This window comes from Arvicanthis niloticus, chromosome 14, assembly GCF_011762505.2.
Source record: "Arvicanthis niloticus isolate mArvNil1 chromosome 14, mArvNil1.pat.X, whole genome shotgun sequence".
Taxonomy (NCBI): Eukaryota; Metazoa; Chordata; class Mammalia; order Rodentia; family Muridae; genus Arvicanthis; species Arvicanthis niloticus.
In genome coordinates this window covers 62,243,266-62,259,596 of record NC_047671.1, presented here as the reverse complement: position 1 = coordinate 62,259,596, position 16,331 = coordinate 62,243,266, and the positions used below count along the sequence as shown (strand labels likewise).

Genomic DNA, 16,331 nt, shown 5'->3' with positions numbered 1-16,331 from the left:
GCCTGGTCTACAGAGTGAGTTCCAAGACAGCCAGGACTACACAGAGAAACCCTGTCTCGAAAAACAAACAAACAAACAAACAAACAAAACAAAACAAAAAAAAGAGAAAAGCACCTGGGCTGGCGTGGTAGTAAACAGTTTTAATCCCAGCATTTGGGAGGTGGAGGCAGGAGAGAGCCTGTTTGTAGTTACAGGACAGCCAGGGCTACACAGATACACAGAGAAACCCAGTCGAAAGAGAGAGAGAGAGAGAGAGAGAGAGAGAGAGAGAGAGAGAGAGAGAGAGAGAGAGAGAGAGAAAGAGAGAGAAGGAAGAAAAGAAAAATGCCCCTGGTATTAATGCTCATTACAAATCGTGCCCCATTTTATTTCAATGAAAAAAGGCCAGGGTCTGTGGGGAGAAAAAAAAAAAAAACTTAACATAACTTGCTATTCATCTTGAAAAAAAATATCAGATGTTCCACTTTACAAAAATAATCATGCTTAATATCAGCTAAAGAACGTGTGTGTGCCTGACATGGTGAATGTCTTTAATCCCAGCATTCCGGAGGGTGAGGCAGGCAGAGCTCTGTGAGTTGGAGGCCAGCCTGGTCTACATAGCGAGTTCCAGGATAGCCATTGCTATGTAGAGAAACTGTCTAAAAAAATTAAATTAAATTGAATTAGTAAAGTGCATTCATTAAAAAATGTGTGTGAAATAAATCACACTGGGGCTGGAGAGATGGCTCAGAGATGACACTTAGTGGCTTAGTATTTAAGAATACTGATTGCGTATGGTAGTGATTGACGAAGGCCTTTAATCCTGGCACTCCAGAGGCAAATGGATCTCTGTGAGCTCAGGTCCAGCCTGGTCTACAGAGCAAGTTCCAGTACAGCCTGAAACTTGCTACACAGAGAAACCCCATCTCGAAAACAAACAAACCAACCAACCAAAGAAACAAACACCCGTTGAGTGTTCTTGCAGAGGACTCTAGTTTGGTTCCTAATACGCACATGACAGCTCACAACTATTTGTAATTCCAGTTCCAAAGGATCAGAAACCTTCTGAGTTTCCCAGTCACTGCACCCAAGTGAGGCACATACATATAAGCAGACAAAACACTCATACACATAATCTTTAAAAAAAAAAAAAAAAAAAAAAAAAAAAAAAAAGCCGGGCAGTGGTGGTGGCACGGGCCTTTAATCCCAGCATTTGGGAGGCAGAGGCAGGCGGATTTCTGAGTTTAAGGCCAGCCTGGTCTACAGAGTGAGTTCCATGACAGCCCGGGCTACACAGAGAAACCCTGTCTGGGGGAGGGGGGGGGTAGTGGGGGGGGGGGAGAAAAGAAAGAAAGAAACCAAGCTAGAAAGTAAAACACCTGGATGATAGTTAATTGATTAACCTTGTTAAGCTACTCTTGACCTGATGGTTAGAAGAGGAAGTCACTGAGGCGGTTGGAGTCCTGGGCTCCAGAGCCTGTCACCATTCCGGGTACAAGAACTTTGCTCTGGATGTTGTAGTGGGGGTTGGGGACAGGGACGGGGGTAAGACGACAAGACTCAAGTCATAAACCAGATGCGACACGGAAACCGGAACTCCCGTGTCGCAAATGCGTGTTTCCGGAGGGAGTTTGAATGCAGAGGCCTAGGATTGTTACACTGAGAAAGCCGACTTCCGGTGTGGCGTTCTTTCGCAGCGTTTGAGTGGCTGTGCTCCGGAGCAATGCGGCAGAAGTATTATATTGAAGCGGCTGCTCGGGGCCTGGTTGGAAGCTGTCCGGGCCAGGCCCGTTACCTCCTGTAAGACGGGGGCGGAGGATGGGCGGGCGGGAGGGCGGCCACGGTACCCCGGCCTCACGCCCGTTTCTCTTTTGCAGATGGGCTTACAGTTCGACACACGGTAGGAGAACGCCGGCTGCGGTGGTTTGGGCCCTTGTCACCCCAGTGGTCCAAAAGAGAAGGGCGATCGATTTGTCTCATTTTTAAAGACCTAGGCTTCTCAGTTGCATGAAAACCCCAAATTCTTTATGCTATGTCTTAATCCTTAGCACTAGACCTACTGGTTAGCTTTTTTTTTTTTTTTTTAATTTTTGAGTGTGTTTTCCCTGTGTGTTTAACTTGGCACCAGGTGCGTGCCTGATGCCGCAGAAACCAGAGGAGGGCGTCGAATCTCCTGGAACCGCACTTAAAACCGGTCGTGAGCCCCCTTGTGGGTGCTCGGGATTAATCCCGAGTCTCTGCAAAGAGCAATAAATACTCCTAACCCCTAAGCCATCTCTCCTGCCCCTTGATCAGCTTTTAAAAATGTTATTCTATTAAGTGTATAAAATTTATCATTTGGGAGCCTGGTGACCAGAAGAGGGTGATGGAACCCCCTAGAACTGGAGCTAGACAAGTGTGAGCTGCTCAAACTGGTGCTAGAAATTGAACCTGGGTTCTCTGGAAGAGCAGCCAGCAGTAACTGCTGAGCCATCTCTAGCCCACACATATTTTTGTGTTTGTGTGCCACCCAAGAGAGTGGGTCTGAGCCATCTCTAGCCCACACATATTTTTGTGTTTGTGTGCCACCCAAGAGAGTGGGTCTGGAGAGAATGTCTGGAGGTCAGAGGACCACTTTTGAGAATAGTTTCTATCCTTCTATTGGATGGGTTCCTGTGGGTGGAATGTGGGCTGTCTAGCTTGGTAGAAGTGCCTTGAACCAACCCAACAGCACCACATTGGTCAGGGTTTCAGTAGTTCCCACCTGTCTTCCTCATCTACCTCTTACTTTTCTGCACTCAACGTACTTGTTGGTTTTCCTAATCTTCCAAGAGCCAAACATTGTGTTGTCCCAGAACTCAGTTCTTAGATGACATTTATTTTCATTCAGTCTTGGGGCTGGATACAATATACTGAGACCTTCCTGTCCTCATCTCTCCTTTAAACGACCAGTTGTCACCATAGTAAACAGTGATCTTGTCTTTTACCTTGGAGCTATTTCTTGACACCCCAACACCACCTCTCCTCCTTGGTCCACCTTGTACACAGTAAATCACAGTGGCTTTAAAATACCTCCCAAACTGACCCACTTTTTGCATCCATTGTGTGCAACCTGGTCCAAACAATTAGTGCTTCCCTCCTAGAAGAACAGCCAGTGTTCTTAACCTCTGAGTCATCTCTCCAGCCCAAACTGCTAGCTGGAATGCCACATAACCTCTGTAACATACTTCCAGTTGGTTCACTCAACTGCAACCATGGCAGACCTGCTTGCTCTTGTGTTCCTGGGCTTTTGCAGATGCCCTATGATGCATGGAACTCTACTTACTGCCTGCTGTCTTTTCTCTCTGCAATCCTCATTTGATGACCTCCCTAGACAACCTTCTTTAAATTACAATAACTTCACCAGCCTCTGATCCCCTTTCTTAGTCCCATCCCTTGGCCCAGCACTAACATGCAATGTTGTATATCATCTGGTTGCCCTTTGTTCAGAGTGCACAAAAAAGTACTAGTTGTACTGACGGTGAAGGGAAGGAAGCAGGGAGGGGAAGAAAAATCCTGTGCAGATTGCTTTGTAAATGTGTTGACAACTAAACAAATGAGCAAAAAAGTAAAGGCCAGTAATCTGTTGCTGAAGGAATGGATGGGGGATTAGAGAATTCTGTAAAGTGCATTATTGCCAGTTTGCTTTTTATAAATTTTTTAAATTTTCATATCTGAAGTTTGCTTCAAGAGACTGTATCTATTGATATAATCGGTATGTTTTCTTTTTCCCCACTTATGATACTAGTTGTTTGAGGTAACAATACTCTGACTTGCAGACTGTGAACTGTATGTATTTATTTGTAGAGGATAACAGCACTTTTCAGGAAACATGCCCACACTGCTTCCAGTTGTTGATTCTGGATAACTCTAGAGTGCGTCTCAAACCCAAAGCCAAACTGACACCGAGAATACAGAAACTTCTTAACCGACAAGCAAGAAATGATACACTCAGTTTTAAAGAGGCAAAACTGTTGAGAAAGTATGAAGACTCCGCAAGTGTGCTGGTAAGACTGCAGCTCTAGTACAGAAAAACTGGCTGTCGTTTTGTCTTCTTTGCCTTAGTTTGTACATTTGGACTGTCAGAGTGCACACATGATGTTTCTGTGATAGTGACTCACCAAGGGCTATCCTAGAACTTGCTTTGTAGACCAGACTGATTTCTCGCTCAGGGTCAGCCTGCCTCTGCCTCCCCAGTGCTGGGATTAAATATGTGCATTATAACACTGGCTAGTTGTTTTAATTTTTGATAATTCCCCCAAACCAAGGATTGATGCTCCTACTTGCTCTCACCTCACTGTGAAATGCAGTATTCAGGCTCAGTCACCACTTAGTAGTTTCTTTAGTAACAGATACTTTCCTCCACATTAACCCTGTGTAAAAGGTCCCAGGGTCAGCATGTAGAACCTGCCCACCCAGCAAAGTGTTTAGTGTATAAAATGAAATAAAACAAAAATTCCCAAAAGCTTACTAGATGGAAACTAATGTCAGATATATTTTATATCTTGCATGCTCTGTATGAACATTACCAATTTACTTAAGTGTATGCAGACACTGAGATAAGGTCTTGCTATGTAGCCCAGACTGGCCTTAATCCCACTGTGTAACCTAGGCTGACCTCAACCTATGAGCTTCCTGCCATAGGAATTTATTAGAAAATAGTGCAATGTATTGGAGTTTATACTCTACTGTATTTTAGTTAGAGATCACCTGAAAGAAAGGCTAATCGGGGGATGTTTCACTGACTTACCTTAATCTGTATATAGCCTTTTCCCCAAAACCATAAGGCAGCAGGCCTTCGTCTATGCAGATTGCTCTAGTTATCTTTCTGTTGCTGTGATAGAACACCTGACTAAAGCATCTTATAAAGGCAAGTGTTTAATTAGGCTTACTGCTTCACAGAGCTAGAGTCCATGTTGGTCAAGTGGAGGAACAGCTGAGGGCTCATTTCCTGATCCACAACCTTAAGGCAGAGAGTGACACTGGGAGTCACCTTCTTTGGGCTGGAAAGGTGGCTCAGAGGTTAAGAGCACTGGCTTTTCTTCCAGAGGTCGTGAGTTCAGTTCCCAGCAACAACATGGTGGCTCATAATCTATAGTGAGACCTGGTGCCCTCTTCTGGTAGACAACCACACCCGGTATACATGCAGGTGAAACACTGTATACATAATAAATAAATCCTTAAAAAAAAAAAAAAACTAATTCTAAAAAAGAAACCTCAAAGCCTGCCCCCAGTCCAACTTTCTAATCTTTCCCAAACAGTGACACTAACTTGGGACCAAGTGTTCAAGTTCATGAGCCTAAGCGGACCATTGTCATTCATATCACCACACAGTTCTTTATTGAAGTCTTGTCTGAGATCTAGTACCTCTCACCTATCTAGCTTACATGCTGCTGAGACACAGGCTATGTAGGAAAGGCATTTAGGTACAAAGTGGACCATGTCTTAACAATGTATCCTACTGGGGCTGGAGAGATGGCTCAGCAGCTTACAGCACTTGCTGCTTGTTTGGTTCCCAGCAGCCATTCCCATAACCAACACACTTTCTGTACCTTCTAGCCTCTTCAAGGGGACCAGTCATGTGCATAGTGCACATATTTTCATGCAAGCAAACTTCCATACACATAGAAATAAATACTGATGGAAACGGGAGGGTTTATTAGTCAGACTAGCATCTACAGTCACTGTGGATTCAAAGGTGCAGTAGTCAGTGATCTGCCATGTTTTATTAAGAACTAAAGTTCACCAGCTAAAAAATAGTCAATCTCTCCTGTTACAAAGAACATCCAAATGTCAGTGAATGCTCTCCTATTCCTAGCTCCTACACAAATCAGTTTCATAATGAGTCCATTATCTTTTTGAAATTATTTTATTATTGAGATCACAATATGATTGCACCACTTTTTTCTTCCGTCCCCCTCCAAACCTCCCATATACCCCTCCTTCCTCTTTCAAACTCATGGCCTCTGTACACATGTGCTCCATCTCTATATTGCTAAGTATGTTTTCAGGGCTAGCTGTTTAGTACTGGATAGCCAAACTATTTCTCTTGCTTTCCACATTCCATAGATGCCTATAGTTCTTTCTATAGGATTAGGGTCTCATGGTCTCTCCTCCACCCCCCAACCCTGTGGCCTCTTTTAAAGTATTTAAATGTAAATGCCTAGCCAGTGCCTTCTGGTTGGCAATTTTACTGTTTTGAATTTGTCTTATCTGATTCCTCCTGGTAGATAGCAAGCTCCCAGAGGATAGTCTCTGTGCTAACTCACATAGGAATTCAGGAGAACAGTTTATTGGGTTACATTACCAGAGAACTCATGGGACCAACTTCTTTTTGTGGCAGCTGATTACCTGTAGAACATGCAACAGAACAGTGAGACACCATGGTAAGAGTAGAAGCTTCCTGTCGGCACTGAAGAACGCTGCCACTGCTGCAAACAAAGCCAGCCCAAAGACGCCAAAGAGAGTGGCTCCAGGCTCTACAAACCTCGGTCAGAGTACGCATGGTTCCAAAGGCAGGAGCCCCTCCTTGACCATCAGGTACTTTCATTTGTTAGCTGTGTGAAACACAAAGTATCTGTTTCTGTGCACTCCTGAATATTCCATGTGTTACAGGCTGTGGCACACTTTTCTCCCATGCCCTTTGGTTGTCTGTAGCTGTAATCCTCAACTTTAACATCAGTGCATATGGCTCCTATGCAGTCTCTCCCAGCACCTGACACACTCCACAGCCAACTTCCAAGTCTTCCTTTCCTGATTCTTAATGCTGAACAAGTTGTCCTTTTACCTTCCTTACCTAAAATGGCAGAGGGACTGGCAGCCTCCACACTGTAGTTTGTTGCCAGTTTCTCTTTCCTACTGCTGCTGTCCCGGGCCATGTCCTCAGTATCCTTTTGTCAGGGCTAGGACAGTGCTTCCCTGATGGAGATCTGGCTCAGGTATAGCTGTCAGCAGCCTTTACCCGACTCTATGGTACTGGGTAAATACATGGCCATGGCTTCCCAGCCCCACACATGCCTGTCCTGTTGTGTTGCCTCAGTTTACCCTTGTTGTCTGAAGCCCTCACACTGTTTCCCAAGGGTATTACTCTTTCATCTGTCACAAATTCTTATGGAAATCTAGATGAATAGAGATTTACCAGACTCCCAAGTTTTCATTTTAGGAATCCTTAGTACTTCATTTTGACAATCATGAGTTCAAATACAATTCCATAGCTACTGTGTGAAGAATTTAGAATATTTTGTTATAAAAGAAACTAAATGTGATCAGTGTCTTGAATATGAACAACACAATCTAACCAGGACTGGATTATTTCTGTTTAATGATTGAAATTTTATATTGAGCTTTAAGTTTATGATACTGAGTTAAAATGTCAAGTCCAGTTTTCTGTATATTACTGATTTTAGTCAATATTTGGTATACATTCAACAGAAATTCACTTTTTGTGTAAATGTTGATTAAAAAAAAACTTTTGGTGTATTTAAAGCAATTGGGAGTCCTAAGGAAAGGGTTCAGTTGGTAGTCCTTGCTGTGTAGACCCAACTGAGTTCAGATCCCCAGCACCCACATGCAAACTCTATTAGATGGTGAATGGCTTATTCTGTGGATATTTGTGGATTCCTGTGTACCTGGCACTATCCAAAAACACCAGTAGTCTAGTGCCTGTCCTGTGGCACTGCCATCCTAGTGGGGAAGACATGGTGGAACAGTGCTTCCTAAGGGCCTTTCACTGTAGAGGAATAGTCTTTAGTTGTAAGAGTTGTCATGAATGCTGGTGTCGGGTGTAAATTCAGCCTGATAACATCTTACCTCTCGGTTTATCTTTCAGTTATCATGAGTGCTTCTAAAACCATCCAGTGTGCCTCCTAAATGGTGCCAGAATTAGATATTCCATGAGGCTTTTGTTGTTGCTCATGGGAATTACTATAATGAGCATAGCCAGGGCCCATACAGAGCTGTAATGCAGTGTGGTGTACAAAGCACAGTGCTCTTAGGGGAACCATTTTGTCCTTTGACAGTGTGATTGACAGTAGTCTTTCTCTCCTTTCAGAACACCTATATCTGGACAGTCTACACCTATTTGCTCCTCAAGGAATGGGAGCAAAAGAAAGAAACACTTCTCTCAACTAAAAGCACTGCTTAATGAGAGTGCATCTGACAAGAACCCAAAGCTGGACTTCAGGCACTTCCTATCTTCTCTGTGAGGAGAATGACCTCTGAAAGAAAGAACTGTCTAGTGCAGCTTCTGAAACTAAAGCTAGTTAACAGCTTCTGTCCTCACTTTGATGTCTGAGCACAGGGACACTAAGTCAAAAGCAAGCTCTTCCTGTCATCCTTCAGCGCTTAAGGGAAAGGCCTCATTAAAGGGGGCGACTTGGACCTCCCTGGTGAATGTGAACATCAGAAAGCAAATGACCAAAGATAATGACGATACTGCTGCTGCTGTGCCTTCAACCTGAATTTGATCTCCAGGACCAACAGCAGAAAGAACCCAGGCTACAGGTTGTTCTCTGAGCTCCATGTGAGCGCCCTCCCCACAGGTGAATACATGTAATAAAGGGTTTAAAAACTAAGATGGTTTGTATGATAAAGGTATAATGGGCACTGAATGGTGGTATTCTAGTTTTTGCAGTTTTATTATCATTTCTTTCAGAAGAGAAATAAAGTTTCTTCCATGTGTCAATAACTATTGCTAATATAGAAAACTCAAATGTATTTTCTCAGTCATATGCATAACAATTAGTAAACTATGAACATTTTTCACATTTTGAAAGAAATACCTACCCTTTCCATGCCTGTTCGAGATTAAACTCAGGGCCTTGCAGGCTGAGCTGGGCCGGGCCTCCCTCATGTGTCTGTAAAGTCCACCCTGTTACTACTGAGCCTCCCCTGATTTAGATCATGAGTTTTGAAGAGTAAAGAAGGGATTATGCAGTGTGTTTTAGGCAGCATACGCCTTCTTACTGGTCATTAGAGATTGCTTGGCACCATCTTGAAATTGTGAGCAATCCACCAAGCCTTTCTCCCAGACTGATGGTAAAACACGTGAGTTCTGTTTCAACTGCACTGAGCTGACAGTACAGCCAGAAGAGGTGTGTTTACTTGTGAGAAGCATGACCCTTGGTCCTTCTAAGGGGAGCATGCTGGGAGCTGAGGTAAAGTCAGTCACTGAGGAGGTCTTCAATGCACTGTTTTCCAGTCTTTAAAGAACTGGGGTAAAAAAAAAAATGTTGATCACTGGGCAGTGGTGGCACACGCCTTTAGTCCCAGCACTTGGGAGGCAGAGGCAGGCGGATTTCTGAGTTTGAGGCCAGCCTGATCTACAGAGTGAGTTCCAGGACAGCCAAGGCTACACAGAGAAACCCTGTCTTGAAAAAAAAAAAAAAAAAAAAAAAAGCTGATCATGAGTTTTGTTGGATCTTTGGGATGATAGGATGTCTTCTTAGGAAGACATTAATAAAAAAAATCCTAACACTTCTGCAAATAGTTCCTGAAGAAATATGTCAGTTTTTCCTTCTGTTAATGAAAGTGCACTTGTACAGCTTTAGAGATCATTAAAAAAAAAAAAGGACAATTTCATTTGGCAACATACAAAAAAGCCCATGTTTTAAAAAATCTCCAAACTTTTAAAAGCAAGATTTCTAGTGTGCTATGTTGTCATAATCACCATTTGTCCACACAGTGCACCTATGGAATGAAAACGGAGATCAAAACAAAATCAAATTGATGTTTGGTAATGCCTACAGCTTTCTAAGAAACTAAATGACAGAGAACAACCATGGAGAGTTCAGGTCATTAAAGACAGAGAACAACCATGGAGAATTCAGGTCATTAACTGCCAAAACCAGACCTCATAGATGTTCCATTTCATATATGACTTATTTCATTATGAGAGTAACAACTAAAACTGTAGGCCTATTGTGCTGGTTTATTTGAAAAGGTGATTATTTCACTGACTGTTAAGCTAAAAATATTCCAGAGGGCTGGAAAGGTGACATGTAAAAGCACTTGCCGATAGACCTCGTGACCTGAGTTTAATTCCTAGGAGGCACATGGTAGGAAGAGAGGACCAACTCCTACAAGCCACCCCTTGACCTCCACACATCAATTGCAGTGTGTGCTCAAGCACGTGAGGCCTGGGGAGTACTTGTTGCTCTCGCTGAAGACCCAGGTTTGCCTGCACCTACATGATGCCTCACAACCATCTGAGACTCTAGTCCCAGATCAGATCTCTGCCCTCTTTTGACCTCCCTGGGCTTCAGGCATACATGTGATGCACATACATACAAGCAGGCAAAACACTAAAACACATCTAGAAAGGTCTTAAATGGTATGTTTTGAAGTATGTACTTTTAAAAACGCTGACTCCAGCACTACACCATATTGCTGAAATACAAGCATTCTACAACTGAGCTACAGTCCCATGTATACCCGATTCTTATCAAACCAGCTCTAGCCAATACTACCCTACAAATTCCCACAGATTTCTAATACTTCCCAATTTACTTTTTTTCAAGACAGGGTTTCTCTGTGTAGCCCTGGCTGTCCTGGAACTCACTCTGTAGACTAGGCTGGCCTCGAACTCAGAAATCCATCTGCCTCTACCTCCCAAGTGCTAGGATTAAAGGTGTGTGCCACCACTGCCCAGCCCCAATTTTACTTTAAATCCAAAGCACGGGAACTAGAGTGTTGGTTTAGCTAGCACTACAGTACATGATTTTCATCCCTAGCATCACAAAAATTAACTTAGGTTGTGACAAGGAAGCTTCAGGTATTAATTGAATCTGTGAGAAAGGAACCAACTATGTAATGATATTTTAGTGTTTGTGCCCAAGCAGAGGCTGAAAAGGATGTTGGCTGTCTTCCTGTGCTGCTCTCTGGCAGTGTCTTCAGCTGGCCAGGGTGTTCTTGCCTGTGGCTGTCTCCACTCCCAGTACGGCACTTGTGTGCTGGGGAACCAAGTCCTCGTGGCTATACAGCACTGGCTCTTACCCACTGAGCTAGTTCCCTGGGCCCGACTTAGATATTTGAGAAAAGGATTGTGCTGGTACGCAGCCATCTGCAATTTAATACACACTTCTGATGATACTGAGAGTCCTGCAAGTCTGGACCACCGGCCAAGGACGAATACCCTTATCTGTAGTTTCTGCTTCACGGACTACTTCCAGGAATTTGTCAACTCCTATTAGTCCTACACCTGCCTGTCCTTTATCAATGAATCAGATTCACAAAATAGCACACACAAAAACTCTTCAAAAAGAACATAAAACTTTATTAAGATTTACACTGTCATCAGATACAGCCAAAGAAAAGGGTTTATAAAAGATGGAGAATCCTCTTCCCATGTGCTTCTGCCACCTCAGACTAGATGGCAACAGATGCTGTGTATACACACACCCATTAAGTAACCCAGTGTTCCCTTTCTGTTCAGAGAAGAACTGAATTCACACTGCTAAAAGCTTTCCTAGCACAACTGAGAAGCAGGGTTCATCTTTAGGAGTAACTCCTAACAGCTAGTAAAGCAATGTAGGCCTTGCATCACTTCACATCCTGTCGATTGCAGAGTGGGAACTGAGGAAGGAAGGCCCTCCTACCTCCCAGTCATTGTCCTCTCCAGACGTCAGACCAGTTCATGAAGCACACACCATGAAGCTACTCAAGACAGTGAGAGCAGACAACAGTCTCTCAACTCTGGAAATCATGATGGTTGGATCATCCTAGCTTTTGTTAATGCTAAAGGATTTCTTATTGACAAATCCTGATTCCGAATGCTGTGAACAGCTATAACAACAACTTCAGGCTCCCACCTGCAGCTGTTTTCTTCAGGGAAGGCTGGCTACAGAGCACAGTTCATTTCCAGGCTCCCAGCTCCCCCTATGGTTCATTTACTTACTGTAGTGTCGTAGGAGCAGAGGGAGCACCGGGGAATCTGCTCAGATTGCCACTCCGACAGCTCTCTGCACTGTTTGTGGAGAAAAGAGGAATGGTGTCCATTCACAGCACAGGACCTTGCTACAATGTGACACGCTTTCCCTTGAGGGCTAGGCCAGGTTGCTATCATACTTGTAAGTTGCCTCAGGTACATGGTAGAGGAAACATGCATGATTTAGAGCTTGGAATTTTATACCCTCACTGAAGCCCCTTTCTTTCTTTTCTTTTTCTTTCTTTTTCTTTCTTTTCCTTCCTTCCTTCCTTCCTTCCTTCCTTCCTTCCTTCCTTCCTTCCTTCCTTCCTTCCTTCCTTCCTTCCTTCCTTTTTCTTAACGCAGGGTCTCACTCACCATGTAACTAATGGCATGGTTCTCATTCGATACAACAGACTGGCCTTGAACTCACAGAGATCTTCCTACCTCTGCCTCCCAAGTACTGAAATTAAAGGCATGTAACCACCACGCCTGGGTTAAGCCAATCTCATGAGGCTTACCATGTTAACTACCTTAAGGCTGAAAAACTTACTTCTAGAACAGATTCAACAGTTTGTGTTCAGTTAGTGAGCTAACCAACAACTTGAGGTTTGGGGGATTCAGGTTTTGAGTACAAGCATTTATCACAGATCTCATTACACTCTTTAAAAAAATAATACATTTTATCATAAATATTTAGATCAGATAGTGGCATCAAAAGAGTATCTAAGTCTGTCTTCATGGTGAAAATATTCAGGAAACTTCTAAAAGAGTTTATATCTTCCCAAGAGTATACCATTTATAAATTAGTTTTAAATGGAAAAGTATCTATTTTAGATGGATAAATCACTGTGTCAGCAAATCATAAATAAATTCAAGATACTGAAAATAAGTTAACATACAAAGCCTTTGCTTTCAAAAACATCAACAACAACAAAAACTAACTTACTTGGCATACTTTCAAAACAGGCATAATCAGGGTGTGTAATGTACATCTCCTTTGCTGAATCTTTTCTCCGATCCCTACCCTAAGGAAAAGATAGCAGCACTGGCAGACAACCCAGTGTGAGGGTCTGACTGCTGCACACAAACCCCTCACTGTGACAGACAAATGCTGCTCAGGATGTGCACGAACCACCTGTCAGCCACACTACAAGTGTATCCCGGGTCAAGTGGTTTCAGCTCCCAGTTGAGCTTCAGCAGTGCACAGAGGACGGCTGTAGGTTCTGTGAGGAAATGTGTCCTAACTCCCAAAAGTTGTCTCCATCACTGGAAGATAGGACATGCAGGGGAAGGGGTGATGCCACACATATAACTGTTTGGAGAGGGGCCAGTGTTTAAAGCACTGTTCCCAAAAGAACAAAAGATAAATCACCTGTCATTTCTTCACATGTAAATTCATTTCAACCACAACCTCTAATACTGAGAAAGAAACAGTGAAGCCATTCAGAGTAGTGAGTATAATTGGCCTGTGAAATTTAAAAGGTGTTCTATTAACTATTTACTTTGACTCCGATTACATGAGAAATGCAAAGCAATAAAGGAGAACAATATCCCCCTGTCGTTATGAAACACAAACCTGCAGGTTCACAATGTAACTTAAAAGAAAGCTGAAGAGCATGCACCTGCTCTAACACACCAGGTTCAAGTAAAGGTAAAGGTACATTTGCTGTGTATTTACATCTGTAAACATACAAATATAAAATTCACCAGATCTACCCTGTATTACAGCATTGCTTAATTCCAAAATATATAGTCATTCAAAAACTGTATGGAAATAAAATGTCCCGGGCTACTTAATTGAACATTATGGATACTGAGTTGTTGAGATAATCAAGAGGAGAGCTGCTGTTTACATTACACGGACAGGGATTAAGCATGTCACTGTCTGATGCTGCCTTTCCCCCCACAGCTGGTGCTGCTTGAAGGGGTCTGATGTGAGAAGACTGACCTGACAGAAGCAGTCAGCTGAAGAGCTGAAGCTGTCCTCTTGGTAGGACGTCAGAACTTACAACATTCTTAAAGCACTAAATGCACTTAGTTCTAAACAGTGTGATCAAGGGAGTCTCTCTCTAACAGGCCTTTTATTCTGGGATGGCATTTGGGATGAACCACTAGAGTGCTACCAGGGAAACGTTCTCTAGACTTTAAGTTGGCCCTGCACACGGCATCCATGTCTAGTGTTAAAACTCAAAAGGCATGAGGACACATAGAACCAGCATTTGGGTGGCAAGAGTAAGATGGAGTTGAAACACTTAGTCTCTTCTACAATCAAGTCCTAATGATCCCATAAACAGTCTCACATCAGCTCCTGATCAGTTCTTCTCATTAGGAATTAGACAGTGTACAGTGATTAGATACTGAAAAAAAATAAAGAAAAATAGTTGAAAATACATGAAGAAATAGCAACATGGAATTTCTCACAAGGCCTTGGATCAAAAAAAAAGAAACTTACAAAAGATTTTTTTGAAAATAATCATTAAGCTCATTAATACACAGAAATCATCACTTGGTTTTAACTAAGTCGTGTTAACTCACTATAAAATAGTAAAACAAGCCAACGTTTTAACAGTTTATACTTCCTTGTCATCTCATGTTAGTACCATTCTCAACAATGTACAAAAATAACTCTACAGGACTATTCACCTAACCTGTCTCCACGTCTGCCAAAGTCCTGGCCCTGGAGGAGACTGGCCATCAGTCTTCACTGTAGATGTCCCCAGCAAAGGGCAGGTGCATGTGGCTGCCAGTGACATTGGGCAAACGAGATAAATCTGGCAGGCTCTGGATCCGGGCTCTGAGTTCTTTGCGGACCAGGGACACTCGGGCTAACTTGCGCTTGTATTCCTGCAACAACAAACCACTCTTGTTAGCGTTCACGGTGAAAAGGCAATTGGGCTTTCTGCTGATTCTCTGCAGAAAATTTGTATTATTCAGCTAATGTCAAATAAATGATCATTCCACTGTGAGATTTAGTCAAATGAGCTACAGAGGCAGTAGAGGGGTGAAAGTACATAATATCCATGCAACAAATTATCACGATGAGACCCACTTAATGTGCATTTTCTTAAACTTAAGCTGGAGTTTCAAAGTGTTCTCTGTGACGGCTAACAATCAACCATTGCAGCATTATCAGTAACTGGGACTGTGTCTCCAATACAAACCAGCTGCTTCATAATACATTATAATCTCATTGCTGGTAGGTCTAAAATGGTTCCATGTAACTAAAGCTCTCCTTAGATTCGGTATGTAGCTGAAAATGACTCTGTAATTCTGATCCTGTGGCTTAAACCTCCTGAGTACTAGAATGAGAGGGATGAATCACGGCATCCAGTTTCCATGGTGCTGGAGACAGAAGTGAGGCTCTGTGGACACTAGGCAAGCGCTCTGCCAACGAAGCTACAACCCCAACCCCTAGAGTCTTTTATTACTATCTATATCACTGCCTTAAAATTAAGATCATGGCTGGGCAACGGTGACACACGCCTTTAATCCCAGCACTTGGGAGGCAGAGGCAGGCAGATTTCTGAGTTTGAGGCCAGCCTGGTCTACAGAGTGAGTTCCAGGACAGCCAGGGCTACACAGAGAAACCCTGTCTTGCAAAACCGGGAAAAAAATTAAAAAAAAATTAAGATCATGACTATACCCCCACTATTATTAAGGATATATTATACACATTTTGAAATTCTGATAGCTTTACTTCAATGCAACTTGTAACACCTGTAAATGGTATACATTTTCTTTTATGTATTAACTTCAAATGGGAAACACAGATCACCAGACTGTGCACCAAAAGCGGGGAATAAAAGACAGTCAGTCAGTCAAGATGATCTTTGGTTTAGCAGAAAGAGCCCACTGTCTAATAGATATTTCTCACCTTAAACGAATGATCAAAATCCTCCCCAGGAGAGCACGTGGAAGTTCTTATACTCTTAGTTAATATAGATAAGGCCTGAGGGGGAGCGAAAATGTAGTATCCAGAACCCCTTTTCAGTGTACCTCAGTGTTGGCTGCATACCTAACTTTCCTTAGCGGTTTCTAAGGAGAACGTACACCTTTTTTGGTTTGCTTCTTTGTTTTTTAGAAGAACTACTGGCCCCATTACATGTCAGTATCTGAGAACATCTGGAAAAAGGTCCAGACCATATGAATTTTATAAAAGCCTCCCAAATAATGCTACCACACAACCAGAATTGTGAGCTACTTTCTTTGATGTCTAAAACACTATCAACCAGGGGGTATTCTTAGTATTTATTTCTAAGCATCCTCTTTAAAATTACAATTGCCCTGGCAGGGCAGAGGATCTGTCAGATTAGTATAACCTACAGCTCTAAGGAATGAGGGCGGGAAGGATCTAGAACAAAGAACAGGGCACATTAGCTGCAAAGCACATAGCCACAAACATGAGAGGTTTCAATATCCTTGCCTTTCC

At 42.8% G+C, this 16,331-nt stretch overlaps 2 protein-coding genes across 5 annotated transcripts in view; one reads left to right on the top strand and one right to left on the bottom strand.

Annotated features, from left to right (window-relative positions):
- The first annotated feature begins 1,616 nt into the window (after positions 1-1,616).
- Rmp24 (ribonuclease MRP subunit p24) lies at positions 1,617-8,683 on the top strand. 2 transcript variants are annotated; one of them, XM_034517616.2, is made up of 5 exons: positions 1,622-1,779; positions 1,857-1,879; positions 3,805-4,004; positions 6,341-6,537; positions 8,048-8,683. In XM_034517616.2, exons 1-5 carry the CDS (start codon positions 1,703-1,705, stop codon positions 8,199-8,201), a joined length of 651 nt encoding a protein of 216 aa, XP_034373507.1. In that variant the 5' UTR covers positions 1,622-1,702; the 3' UTR covers positions 8,202-8,683. The 2 variants fall into 2 exon arrangements, with proteins under 2 accessions (XP_076769007.1, XP_034373507.1); XM_076912892.1 differs by lacking the exon at positions 6,341-6,537 and having other exon boundaries at positions 1,617-1,779; positions 8,048-8,292.
- Positions 8,684-11,248: 2,565 nt separating this feature from the next.
- Rprd1a (regulation of nuclear pre-mRNA domain containing 1A) overlaps positions 11,249-16,331 on the bottom strand; it is a 42,259-nt gene continuing 37,176 nt past the window's right edge. Inside the window, exons 7-8 of one of the 3 annotated variants that reach the window (XM_076912890.1) lie at positions 14,551-14,746; positions 11,249-11,959 (exon numbers count right to left, since the gene is read on the bottom strand). In XM_076912890.1, the coding sequence (XP_076769005.1) occupies positions 14,597-14,746 (150 nt within the window). In that variant the 3' untranslated portion in view covers positions 11,249-11,959; positions 14,551-14,596. Of the gene's footprint in view, positions 11,960-12,139; positions 14,747-16,331 lie in introns of those variants that run through there. The other 2 variants (XM_034518048.2, XM_034518046.2) reach the window with 2 other exon arrangements.

Bases quoted from the DNA above. Each gene is read 5' to 3' on its own strand.
- Rmp24 (XM_034517616.2), top strand. From the start codon at position 1,703: ATGCGGCAGAAGTATTATATTGAAGCGGCTGCTCGGGGCCTGGTTGGA. The intron at 4,005-6,340 runs GTAAGACTGCAG...TTTTTGTGGCAG, and splicing joins AAGACTCCGCAAGTGTGCTG to CTGATTACCTGTAGAACATG. The intron at 6,538-8,047 runs GTACTTTCATTT...CTCTCCTTTCAG, and splicing joins AGCCCCTCCTTGACCATCAG to AACACCTATATCTGGACAGT.